Genomic DNA, 13,981 nt, shown 5'->3' with positions numbered 1-13,981 from the left:
TTATATAAATACTTTCCGTACGTTCGCGATCGCCTAATTAAAACTTGGCTAGAAATAGATTACTGTGTATCGCAATTTCTTACCGGCCACGGTAATTTTAAGGGTAAACTGTTCTCATTTAGGCTGGTTGATTCTCCTGCGTGCCCATGCTCTACACCTGGTTACGAGGTTGAACAATCTGCTCATCACGTACTTTGGGAGTGTGGTCTCTGGCATGAAGAGCGCAACATCATGTTAAACAGTATGCAAATAACATCTGGGGTTGTATACTACATGGACCTTGTTGAGACTAGACGGAATTTCCGTGCTTTCCGGCGTTTTTGCCATGCCTATTGTAATCAAATCTAACAGCTCATGTGATAGGACCCTTTCATTTAATTTTATCCGTGGTGCTTTATAACTAGCTTATCTAGTTGTAAACGTCCCTATCCTTGAGGTTAAATCGCCTCCTTACATCATGATTTTGTCACCCGCATTGCTCTGGAGGGAAGTGGACAATTAATATTTCCAACTCCTCCCTATTTTTTTCTATTTGATTAATTTCGTTGCGGGATAATGACATATTAGTTTTCCCTGAGACTCGCCGAGCTTCACTGCTCGGTGTCACAAAATGCGTGCCACTGCTGATCCTGGCTTACAGGAGTTGTAGTGGTGGGTGTGAGGGCGGGAAAGTCTCTATACATGGAATAGGCCACCTAACCTTATATCTTAATCTATAATAATAATGGTTTCAAATGCATGACTAAAATAGTTGTATTTTCGTTGTAGTAAACAAAAAAAACTTATCACGCGTTTATTTCCGAATGGATAGGGTGAGGTGCAACGAGGACACGTACGTTTCGCAGTGTTTCGTTCCATGTAATAGGGGGTGAGCCTATCACTATAGAGAGCATAAATTCCATTCATTACTACTGAGCAATAAAACTCAATATCACTACCCGACTTGGTATTCGAACCCAGGACTTCAGAGCGCTACCGTAACTCCGCCTAAAAGGCAGTCATAGTAACATACTTAAAATGTAAAGAGCTCGAATTAGGTTCCTAACAGTGGCGAAGGATTTATATAATCCGATTCCTGACGACTTCTCTTTCTGTAGACTTTGTAGAATCTAATTATCATCAGAACGATTTTATATGCATATTACGATGGCTCCTAAGTAGACTATCGTATCTGGAAAAGTTACGACATTCAAATTTTAGCATTACGTTATTTAGGTACTGTTTACTACCCAAACCATTAAATTCAAAAATTAATAAACGAAAAAAACACTTCATTAACATTCATTTACTTTTTTTAATGAGTTTTAGTAGTAAATACCTACATAACGAAACGGTAAAAAAGGGAATATCGATTTTTTTCAGATACGGTAGTTTACTTAGGAACCATCGATTAGTACTTATATGCTGCGTCGGATTTTTTTGCGGAAAATTTTATCTTTTGCTACTGGTTTCTAACCTACCAGATGGAATTGGCAGATAATTAAGAAACATATGAAAATAGTTTTTAATTGCATAAATATTTAATAAGCCAGAACACTTTTTAAACAGCAGCACAGCAAATAACGCTTCGCTCCGAAAAGATTTTCGAGTGTTAAACAAATATAATTTTCAGATGCTTACCGCGTTCAATCCCATTACCCTCGCCAACATTACTTGCCTTTTAAAAGAATACAGCGAATATTTTTCCGGTCTGTCAGAATTTTAAAATACAGCAGGAAACCGGGAGAATAATGGTCAACTTCTTTCATTAACAGCGATTCTTATTTTTAACAGGATGTTGCGCGAAGTTTGGAACAATTTTTGTAAAAATGTTACATCCAATCTTAAGACGTAATGGTGACCTTTTGGCATCTCAGTTCATTGTCATTATGATTTGTGACAGTGTATTTATGGAGGTCATGTGTCGTGAACATTTGGCATCGATATCTAAGCTGATAAATGTATGAATGTTTCAATAATTCTCTTTATCTAATTTTGTTGTCTAAAATGCATTGGTTGGGGTAGGTAGGATAAATTATTAGTATTATACACAAGACGTATCTGCCTCCCAGGCAAGTAAAATATGGGCAGGTGTTTAAAAATATGCTTACTTGATATTATGTATTTTAGCATCCGCAAAGGATAGTAATATACGACTATTATTTGGCTAGTGGACACCGTTAGTCGATAATTATTTTAGGTTGTTATTGTAGATATTAATATTTACTTGTTGCATGTTTTCAAATTATAATCTACAGTGAATATTTCCCGAAGATTTCAAACAAAAACGCTAAGTATTTGGTTTAAAGGCCACCTCAATATTATGATTGGTTTCTTGGTTTAGTATTTACGATATTTGATTCTATTATGTTACCAACGTTATAATTGGCAAAGTTCAAATTCAAAGTTTATTGCACTCCACAATGATTTTATATGAAAGATGTTACATTTTAATACATTTGACATAAATTGACCCGATCGGGAACGGCAAAATTTAAATTTTATGATAATAATATTTTTGTTTAAATGTTTCTATGATATTAATGAATTTATATGCTGATATATTTATTACAAGTAAAAGAAGAAACCACTGAATAAATTTGAAAGGAAGATAATATGGAAATCGACCAAGATTTTAATCTTTTTGTACCAGTAAAACGAATGTTGTTTTAATTTTATTCTGAGAAAATACTTCTTATAATAATATTTAATAAATATGATACAACGTGTATTGAAGATGTTCAGTTATCAGAAAACTCCATAATGTAGCATCTAATTGAAGACATATCATAATGATAATAATGTCAACCCCGTATTACTCTCAAATACATACTATCAAAATTCTTATATATAACTTTTATGGTATGCAGGTTCCCGCGCGATGTTTTCCTGCACCGTTAAAGCAAGCGATAATTCACAAAAAGTACAAACATTTATAAAAGACAGAGGTGCGTTGGGTTTTGAACTTGTGGACATTTGTCTCAGCAGTCCATTCCTCTCCCAACTAAGCTATCGCTTCTTATAGTCACATCATTAATGACACAAAATTAACAAATACTCTATTGCGATTTTCTGCCATATTTTCCCCAATGCTATATTAACAATCTAAACTAATCTAAAAAGTACATCAGAGAATAACTAATCCAATCCATATTTCCCATACTAATATCCTATTTAACGTTTTTGTTAGTAACGGAACAATCGAAAATCCCAAAGGTAATCTTACAGCGTGGGTATATGAAAGGACTAATCTTCTGCTATTGGTCCAAGGAATACATTTGGCCCGATATTAAATCTCGTTTATTAATAACGGGAATGATACAATATTCTCGGAGTCGGCACATTGGTACATAGAATTGGGATCGGATTTTTGTTTTCTCTTAGAAAATAAGGAATCGGATTTGGAAATGTATGTGGGAAAAAATATCTGATCGTATTGAATAAATATCACTTAAATAGTAAAAGGAGGACTGTTCTCACTCTTCCCGGCAACGCTAGACGTTCCGGCGTGCGCGCATATTTGTAAATAATGTTGAAAATTGTAAAACTGATTTGCGTGGATTCGCTTGCTTTCTTTGCCTCTTACCCCTATATGTATGTATGTAATTATATTATGGCATAGATATAGTGTTGCCGAAGACTTGTTGGGGCATTCCAGGAACCTAATAGATATCCATCTCGAAACAGTTTGTTAATGAAAATTATTTTGTACTAAGCTTTTCATACAAAAATAAATATGCGTATATTCTGTTAATGCCTTGCGTACTATACTAAAATTTTCAAAATATTTAAAGACTTCCAATCCTTAAATCAGTTTGATAGATTTAAAGGCATAACGACTCTCAAGAGGCCTTTTCGTAGCAATGGGATAAACTTAAACAAGGCCCTAAATAGCCTAATTAATGGCCCTAAATTTAACGAAAGAACAGAAATATAAATTGGATATAATGTAAACAAATAAACAAAATAAAAATCTGAATCTTGTATGCCATTATATACCTATAAGCGGATTTTACTGGGATACACAATTCAAATTTTCTATGAATTATATCAAAGTTAAAACATAAAGGCAATCATAATAAAAAGAAATTTAATAAAATTCTTCGTCAGACTTAAAACCATCAAGGGCTATAGGGATAGAGAACACAAATAAACCGGACGAATATAGAATTAATTGAGAAGAACCTTAGTAAGTACTCATGAACATAACAGTACACAAAATGAGGATCCGACAAATCCCAAACATTTAATCCTGTCCAATTCTGTCGTTCAGAAATGAACGATGAACGAATCCATTTTCATTTAATTAAGCTCTTGAATAAACTTTAATTTTGTATTGCATAATTTAATTTCGGTGATAATTCGTTCAAAAATTAATGCAAGTTCTCGTTCGACCGCGATTTATTGGTACGCGAATGGATTAACGTATTACCGATGGGAAATGGCATATTTCAAGTGTCACAAGTACGTTTTACTTGTCATAGCAATTGTTTTATGGCGAGCATATGCAATTATACTACAGTCATTATTAACGTATGGGCCAATTGGATGTTATTGATTTACGTAAAAACGTGTTGTTGCAGCTTTACGTTCAGTCCGATAATTCTCTTTCTCGTCTTCATCATATTAATTCTTTCCAGTTGTTCGGGTAAGACGGGGATATCTTCGAAAAATGTTTTTATTAGCTGGTTTTGTATTTAGTGTACTTACTTCGTTTTAAGTCACCTTTTACAAATCGTGTCCAACCGCCATGCGAGCCAGTTACGACAATAATAAATGATAAAACAAAAAATATTAACTAACAATATGATCCTCGAGTTGTGTCCACAGCGCCGATAGATCATACTATGTTCCGTAACACTAATTCCACTGAATAACATTGCAGATAAAAAATAAATACACCTAAAATTATGTAATTACCTTCATTGGTCTCCCTTAAAAATGATTTAACAAAAAATTATACGGCCTTCAAAAACCACTAAAAATAATAATTTAACATTACCTATATACTGGTTAGCAATTTTGTAGTCGTTGATTCCTCCATTTTTGAAGTCGGTTAAAAATACTTGTAGCATAAAAAAAAACGCCAAAATTTTTTTTTATGTCTATGTTCAAACCGGACTACAGCTTTACGTCCACCAATTTCCATACGAAAACGTGCGAATTTATTCAGTGACAACTGAAAATGACTGCCTCGGTGGCGTAGTTGTATTGCATGTCCGGTACAATAGCGCTCTGAGGTCCTGGGTTCGAATCCCGGGTCGGGCAAAGTGATATTTGGGTTTTTCTGCTCAGTATCAGCCCGGAGTCTGGAATTTGTGCCCGATATGGCGATAGGCTCGCCCCCTATCACATCATGGGACGGAACATACTTGGCGAAAAGTGGGTGCCCTAGTTGCGCCTCTGCATACCCCTTCGGGGATAAATGCGTGATGTTGTGTATGTATGTATGTACAACTGAAAATCTACTGTGTTTGTCACCTAGCGTTGATGACGACTGTTACGGGTATTTCGTTATGTTTTTTATAGCATGACACAGGCCTCATCATTCATAGCAACTTCTTATACAATTATCAGTAACTAGCTGATCCGACAGACGTTGTCCCGTCTTAACTATGAATTTGCAGCGCGCATTCTGTCAATCGCTGAAATTAACTTTTCTTAAATTCTTTAACGTTCCGCTCAACTTCCTTAATTTTTTCTTTCATAACATCCTTCTCATGACAATAACAAACACAACAAAAAAAAAATTTGTGAAATCGGTCCAGCCCTTCACGCGTGATGGCGTGACCAAGAGAAATAGGGATTCATATATATATATATATATATATATATATATATATATATATATATATATATATATATATATATATATATATATATATATATATATATATATAAGGTTGATCCTATATTATTTTTTTTAAGTTTTTAATACCAAAGACGAAATGATACGAAAAACTTTTTTGTTTTGGAATATAAATTTGTTCAAAATAAGGCAGCATATACACTTTAATTATTCGATGAGCTAGAGTAGATGCGTAGGGTTATCTCGCTATCTCTTTCTTACTCTCGCAACAGAATGCTATTGACGTCAAAATGTTGTTCTTGAAACTGTTTTATGTCGCGTGGCAATTACCTTTTTGACCCAATTGGAAACGCTTGGTTATGTTAAATTGGATTTTGATAATTTTTTCTTTACTTTTTTTTACCTATTTCACTGCCGAGATTTCCATTAAACCGGAATAAACATTGCATATTATGGGGTACCAATAACACAATAGCAGTGGCGAAAGGTGAAATTTTGCGAAAGGGATTCCAACACAACATATAGGCATAAATACGGTCTGCAAATCGTTCTGATGATAATTAGATTCTACATAAATTCTATGTAAAGGTAAGCCGAAGGAATCAGTTTATATGGACCCTTCGCCACTGACAACCACACTAAGGTAAGGCAGTTAAAGTTAAATATCCCATTTATAATCGGAATGTTTGCCGGCAAACATGACAGCTACATGACAATTACGCGTGTCACGGGAATATAATCTTATTATTTACTACATAATAAGGTGATTTTTCCGTGACACGCGTAATGTCATGTAACTGTCATGTTTGCCGGCAAACATTCCGATCATAAATGGGATATATATTGCAAATAGACTCACCTGAAAATGCGTTTGTACTACAACTGCTCTAAAAACTATCGACGCGTCCTGAACTCGTGTCTCTAAAGGTTTCTCAGCAAACTTTGGACACCGACTGTCACAAACTATTGTCCTGCACAGTAACAGGATCGCAAACAACAAGTCCCTGGCTGTCACTCTGCCCATCGCTGGGCATACGCTGGGAACCGCCATCTTGGATGCTAGTTACATGGTTCTATGTTGTGTCCATTGCACGATATCTAGGCCGTCGTTTTTTCTGACGTTTTCTTTGCATGGTTATCTGGAACAATGAAAAATTAGATGAAAACATTGTTAAAGGGCAAAATATTAAGACATTAGTGCTGTGAACACACTGAGATTTCAATTAATTTCATGTTAAGAATGTTCGACATTAAAAAATATTTAGACGTAATCATCTTGACGCATATATAAACCTAGATTTTGGAGGAATCTCTAATAATTCCCTCTTTATTTATCAAAAGTATTCATTCTCATTTAATCTTCACAATTTCTTGTCTTATTGATTAATTTTATAATTTAGTAGTACTAGGTTGTAAAATATTTTATTTTTATACCTTCAAATTTTACAGCCCTTTTATATGCCTTCGAAAGTAAATATTTTTATTTATTTAATCGACATTCATCTTACAGAAACACACAAAAGAAGGGTCTAAACGATTATTTGAAACAAAGATGTTTCAGAAATTATGATGATCAAGCGAAACAAATCAGTAATCCTTCGTTACAAATTACTAGACGGAGCAATGCTTCACTTATGATTAAGGAACATAAACCTAGCTTGTCAAACGTGGCTTTGTGGTTCATTTGTCATCATTTATCTTTGGCAGTCAAACGGATGCAGTGAGCAACTGTTGTGTACTGATGTGAAGGGCATTGTGGTCAGCATTAATTTGTCTTATCGAGCTTACCATGTAATGACTTAAGGTAACGAGCGCAATGCAGTGTAATGACACACATTCACACAATATCACGCATTTATCCCCAAAAGTGTATGCAGAGACGCAACTAGGGCACCTACTATTCGCCAAGAATGTTCCGTCTTATGATGTGATAGGGGGCGAGCCTATCGTCATATCGGGCACAAATTCCCGACTCCGGACTGATACAGAGTAGAAAACCCCAAAAATCACTGTGCCCGACCCGGGATTGGATCCCAGGACTTCAGAGCGTTGATGTACCGTGCATGCAGTACAACTACGCCATCGAGGCAGTCAGTATAACCCATGCTTAGTAATTTAAAGTTTTGGTAAGAGTATTGCTGCAAATGTGGATGTCTCTCGAATATCAAAAGTACCCAAAATCGGTTTGGAAAAAAAAAATATTCGAATGTGTAGGCGCATGACGCGTATCATTCCAATAAACCCAAACTATAATTGAATCTTTGGACGTTTCTACAGTTCAAAATGGATTCGATTGTAACGAGGCACCATATATACAAATTTATGGATGTTAATGCTATACTATGCCTAATCCCTCTCAGTAGTAGAGGAGGCCCGTGCTCAGCAGTGGGCAAGTATGTGATACAGGGCTGATATTATATTTTGCATTTAACGCAGTTTTTGGCTTAATTAATTAGTTTGCTTGCTAAATACAATGTGCACGATGTAACTAAATCTCCTGGGAGAATAAATTTACATTTTTTTTTCTTTCAACTACATTGTAAAAGGAACCTAGGTATCTTGCAAATGATTAGATCCACCTAAATTGTGCAGTGCCTGGTAAGTCAGTTACTTATCATTATAGTAATCATTATCATCACCACCACCATTACCACCATCATCATCACTATCATTATCACTATTATCAACAGCTACATGAAATTTGCTAAACATAAGCTTCTCCAAAAGATTTCCAGTTAGTCCGTTTTGAAATACGATAATCTTATCCATGTTCATAAATGGTCCGTATTACATTACTGTAGGGAACTTTCGAGATCTTTTTTATTAAAAGAGGCAAATTATATATTTCTTAACTGATCGTATTACTAACAAACTTATACCAAATTTTTTTTTAACTAACAATTGCTGTTTTTCTTCTCCCATTGAAGTACTTGAGAATCGGTAACCACTCATAAGATTACTGATTAAAATATTTGGTTAAAACTCTGAATAGTTCGAATTTCCAAAGGGTTCAAAGGATACCACAAAGTATAGCATCGACCCCAGAATTCTTTTAGTATAGAGATGTTCTTCGTCGTCACTTAATACACTTCCTTGTTTGGTACCAAGAGTAGCTGATAGCATATTTTAATATCTACAGTATGAACAGGTTAAATGAGGGTTGAGAGTCCAGTTAGGAAGTTATTCGTTGTTCGATCTTCAGTTCTTCTTCTTTCGGCGAGTGCTCAAGTTATTTGCCGGCTTTTATAACATAGTTTGATGATAGTTATTGATTTTGATTGATTCTTTTCTAAGCAAATTTCGGCTACGGTGGCCAATCTTAACGGAAGTCAGCCCAGTATACGCAGGAGGTATTATAGTGCACAAGTGTGTGCGCAATACACAAGTGCACTCTCTGTTCCTTCAATCTCATAGTCCACGTGAGACGGCAATCTGACGTGACCGGACAAAGATCAGGCGCAAGACCAACGGCTTTACGTGCTTTCCAAGGCATGGAGGTTCACACCGCCAATTTCCTGACTCCGGATTGTTACTGGACAATTTTTTAATACGAAAAACCCAGTCACAATTATTTTAGCCCGACCCGGGATTCGAACCCAGGACCTCAATATTAGGTCACCAAGGTAGTCACTAATGGTAATTATAATGTCATGCAAAGGCAAACAATCTAAATTCTCTGTAGTATTTATAGGCAGCCGATGTTCTTCTGATGTTTAATCCTTTGAGAATGAAACCATGAACTCACTAGTTTTTGCTCGCGACTTCGCCCCCGTGAATGAGTTTTCCGGGATAAAGTCCCGCTATATATTTTATATAGATAGAAAGCCTATAACCTTCCCAGGACCTTAAACTATCTCCATGCCAAATTTCATAAAAATCCGTTCGTTGATTTTGAGAAAATCGATAACATACAGACTGAAAAGGGGCCTTTGTTTTATAATGCGTATGGATAAAAAGTTGGTACACACCACCGCTCTAGGAACGTGTTACTAACATAAAATTAAGGCTAAACGCAAACGTTTTCTCGGGTATAGATTATTACATATTTACTTTCAATCTGTAAGGCTTACTGAGCTGTGTAGCCTCTCTCACCCTTCTAATCCTTTCACCGAGGCTCCAACTGGGGTAAGATATGTTTTACATATTATACGTATTATTTCCTTAAGGGTTTTAATTGAAAGCGAATGTTAATGAGGCTTAATGCCGAAATAGAGGTTAAACATACATACTTGTTTAAGCTATTTTACCTTGTAAGGGGCAGGTGGACGTGTAATATACCCATTTTTTTATTATAATAAACCATCATAAAATCCGTAAAATGATTTTCCTTCAACGTCTAACATTCGCGTAAACATAATAAATCATCATGCGAAACATAGACGTAAAATAAAAAGTATAGGTTTCGAACAAAATCAATAGCAATAAAGTTATTATAATGTTATACCTTCTAATACTACTGCTTTCCCCTTAGGCAATTCTTGTGCGCTTGGTCTCCACACCGAATGCACGCCTATGCATGGGGGCACATTTGCCGCGACCCTGGGCCCACAGTTCAGCGTGTATGCCTCATGATTGCTAAATGCACATTGAGACATATAAGGGTTCGTGAACATTTCCCCTCCTTCTCCCTTCCAACCATCCTAAGAACCTCCTTCTCGTTCTTTTTCTCTTCCTTCCCTCTGTCCCCTCCCTTCTTCCTCCCGGGCCCTGTGACCGGATAACCGTGAGTCGCCAGCGTATCGTCCGCTGGCACCCTCGGGGATAACGGTAGGGCCTACCAAATCCTCACAGGGAATGCCGTGGTTGCTAAGCCAAGGGATCGCTTGTATACCGTTAGCAGGGTACCCCCGGAGACAACCACGGCAGATATCCAAAAAAAAATACTACTACTATTATTCTAAGAGAATTCGTCGCAGCGCTAATGTCACATTTTTAGTCAGGAAAACACTCACGCACACGCCATATTCGCACTAAACTAGAAAATGATAAAGAAATCAGAAAGCAATACTGATATTTTTGGTCAATACTCGTTATTCATGATTATTGGCACAATGTTAGCTCAGTTTATGTGGTTTCATTTATTAACGTAATATCAAAATGTACCTGTATAAGTTCGAGTTGCAGACACTCGAAGTCAAATGCAACTATAATGGCATTAATTTTACTTACTATCAAATCGTATAAAGGTTTAAACAGTACGTGTTTGGCATAATAAATAAGCTTTGTATCAAAATTAATGTTTGATTGCAATAAAAATTCATGACAGCTATTGGTTAAAACCTTTTTGCAATAAAAATTTTTGATTGCAAAAAGGTTTTAACCAATAGCTGTCATGAATTATGAATTATAGTGAAAATGTACGTTTTCAAATTTTATTTTAGACGCCACGTAGACGACTTTGGCTGTTGATCTAAACATATAATAATACGTACAACGTGTATATATGTGTGTAAGCATATATAGGAACAAAGCGCGGCAACAAAACATTAATATTTTTTATTTATAAATTATAATTGTTGTTTAGTATTTATTACCATCGACTGCCATAAACACAGCAGCACTACTCGCTTGATCTTGGATATAATCAAAGAATAATCTTATTAATCTGCTTCGGTGGCGTAATTGTATTATGGTACGACTGCATGCTGATGTCTCAGGATCAATCTCCGTGTCCGGCATTGATATTTAGTTTTTCTACTCAGTATCAGTCAGGACTGGAATTTGTGCCCGCTAAGACTATAGGCTCGCCCTCTATCACATCATGGGGCAGTATATACACGGCGGAAAGTGGGTGTACCAGTTGAACCTCTGCTTACCCCTTTAGGGATTAAAGGCGCGTGTATACTTACAATTAAAAAGATCAGAAACCTTATCTTACTCTTTGTACTATCTTGTAAATGTACTCTACTTACAATGCCAAAAACCGGGACTTTTAAATATCGGGAACATATTTACGGATAAATTTAGGTAAAGTTCTACAACATTAGATTCCTTATTTGTAATACAATAGATTCAGAATTATTTTTAGTTTCAGACTATAACTGGAAAACTGATACGTCAATCTCGACCTTAATACAAATATATTATGTGTATTTTACTATGTACCTTGTTTTACTCGGTTTTACGCAACGTAATGAAATATCTGACCGAAATCCCGTTCGGGCTCAATTATTAGTTTTGTTAGTAGCCTGAGTCGTATTTCAGAATCGGCAAATTAGTTCATCTTGTATCTGTCCATTTGGTTATTCCTTACATAGCGTATTTCTTTTCAGGGGGGTAGGCAGCAGTGTTATTACACTTACACAATACACATTAGCAACAATGTTAGGTTCCATATAATATAGGGCGAATTTATATTTATCATGCACAATTCCAGACTCCGGGTTGATAATAAACGAAAAATCCGATGTAATTTTAACCCACGAATCGAAGCCGAGACTTTAGCGTCGCGTTTGTACCTCAATACCAATACGTTGATATATATTTTGGTTATTAGGATTTTCAACATAGAAATCGAATCTTCTGGATCTAAGACATTGCACACGTCGTTGGATCAGGGAAAATAAATGTAGCATCATGCTATTACGATAGCAGGGATAGCCTAGTTGGGTGTGGAAAGCAAAGCCGAGACGAATGTCCGAAAGTTAAAATCAAAATTTCAAATTTTGAGGGTGTGTGAAGTCTGCCAATCCGCACTAAGCCCGTGTCGTTGATTAAGGTCTACACCTTCTCATTAGTACAGAAGGCCCGTGCCCAGTGGGACAGTATACAGGGCTGATATTATTATTGTGCTATAACTATTTCGTTGTCGTACAATTACAATGGCATTTGCATCAACTCAATTGCTAAACTAATGAACAATTGATTAGTTGATTTGCCATAATCAATTTAGTTCTAATACGCAGCTCGTCATTGTGAATAATAAACCCCAGCCCATTATCCCCGAGGGGGTAAATGGAGGCGACTATTGCAATAATACATTTCCGAGCGTATTTCCGTCCCCTGATTAGTAAATGACAATTCTATCTGATACACAATCCAATTCCCAGGAACTTGCGTACATTTTTTCGTAAATAAAACATTGCATAAAAATTACATGCTGGCAGTAAGATAGGGGCGATAGCCTAGTTGGATGTAGAACGGACTGCCAAGACGAATGTCCGCAGGTTCAAATCCCAAGGGCACACACTTCTGACTTTTCTAAAATCATGTGTATATTCTTTGTGAATTTATCGTTGGCTTTAACGGTGAAGGAAAACATCGTGAGGAAACCTGCACATCTGAGAAGTTCTCTATAGAAATTTCAAAGGTGTTTGAAGTCTACCAATCCGCACTAGTCCAGCGCGGTGGATTAAGGCCTAATCCCTCTCAGTAGTAGAAGAGGCTCGTGCTCAGCAGTGGGCAAGTATATAATACAGGGCTGATATTATTATTATTATTATTATTAGTAAGATATATTTTATATTCGCCCGGATAGCGCCCACCGTACACAAGATGTTAAAACCCGCCATAGTGGCCCACGTTAGTATGTTGCGTTCTGGGATCAGCCTGTGTTTAACTGGACTCAACAGGACGTCCTAATTATGTCGACTACCGACGGGTAATCTCTGGTTAATCGACATTCTATTGGACTCCACTTCACTTACCATCAGGTGCAGTGGGGTCACTTAGACGTGCTCGTAAAAAAAATCTTATATTTTTAATGTAGTTCTTTCGTTCGTTCTTTGAGGAGGATAAAAGGATTATTCTTCTTCTTCTGGTCCTAAGTCCCCATGACGGGGCAGAGGTTAGACACAAAGTTCCGCTATTCTTGGTCGTCTTGCGCCTTCCGCCTAACTTCACTCCAGGTGAGACCGATGATCTTGGCTTCTGGCACAATCGAGCACCGCTAGGTTTGCTTAGGCCGGCCACGCTGTCGGTGGCCTTGGGGATTCCAATCCAAGGCTGACTTGGTATGTGATCCGAATCCCTACGCAAAGTATGACCGATCCCGCTCCATTTGCGAAGTCGGATCTGCAAATCGACAGGATCTTCAGGATTTGTCGCAAGCATCTGTTTATAAAGACTTGGAGTTGTTGTGTGATCGCTTTGGTGAATTTCCACATCTCACATCCGTACAGCAGCACGCTTTTCACATAGGTATTAAATAAATACTTAAAAACGGTCAATACTTAAAGGACGGCAAATGAAAAG

At 36.6% G+C, this 13,981-nt stretch overlaps 1 protein-coding gene across 1 annotated transcript in view; it reads right to left on the bottom strand.

The window, feature by feature from the left end:
- LOC115440360 overlaps window positions 1-13,981 on the bottom strand; it is a 77,144-nt gene that overhangs the window by 49,537 nt on the left and 13,626 nt on the right. Inside the window, exon 2 of the mRNA XM_030164624.2 lies at window positions 6,648-6,927. Coding sequence (XP_030020484.2) covers window positions 6,648-6,839 — 192 coding nt within the window. The 5' untranslated portion in view covers window positions 6,840-6,927. The remainder of the gene's footprint in view (window positions 1-6,647; window positions 6,928-13,981) is intronic.

This window comes from Manduca sexta, chromosome 19 (assembly GCF_014839805.1).
Source record: "Manduca sexta isolate Smith_Timp_Sample1 chromosome 19, JHU_Msex_v1.0, whole genome shotgun sequence".
In the NCBI taxonomy this organism is placed as follows: Eukaryota; Metazoa; Arthropoda; class Insecta; order Lepidoptera; family Sphingidae; genus Manduca; species Manduca sexta.
Note: the sequence above shows the minus strand (reverse complement) of the source record. Positions and strands in the feature narration are given on the sequence as shown.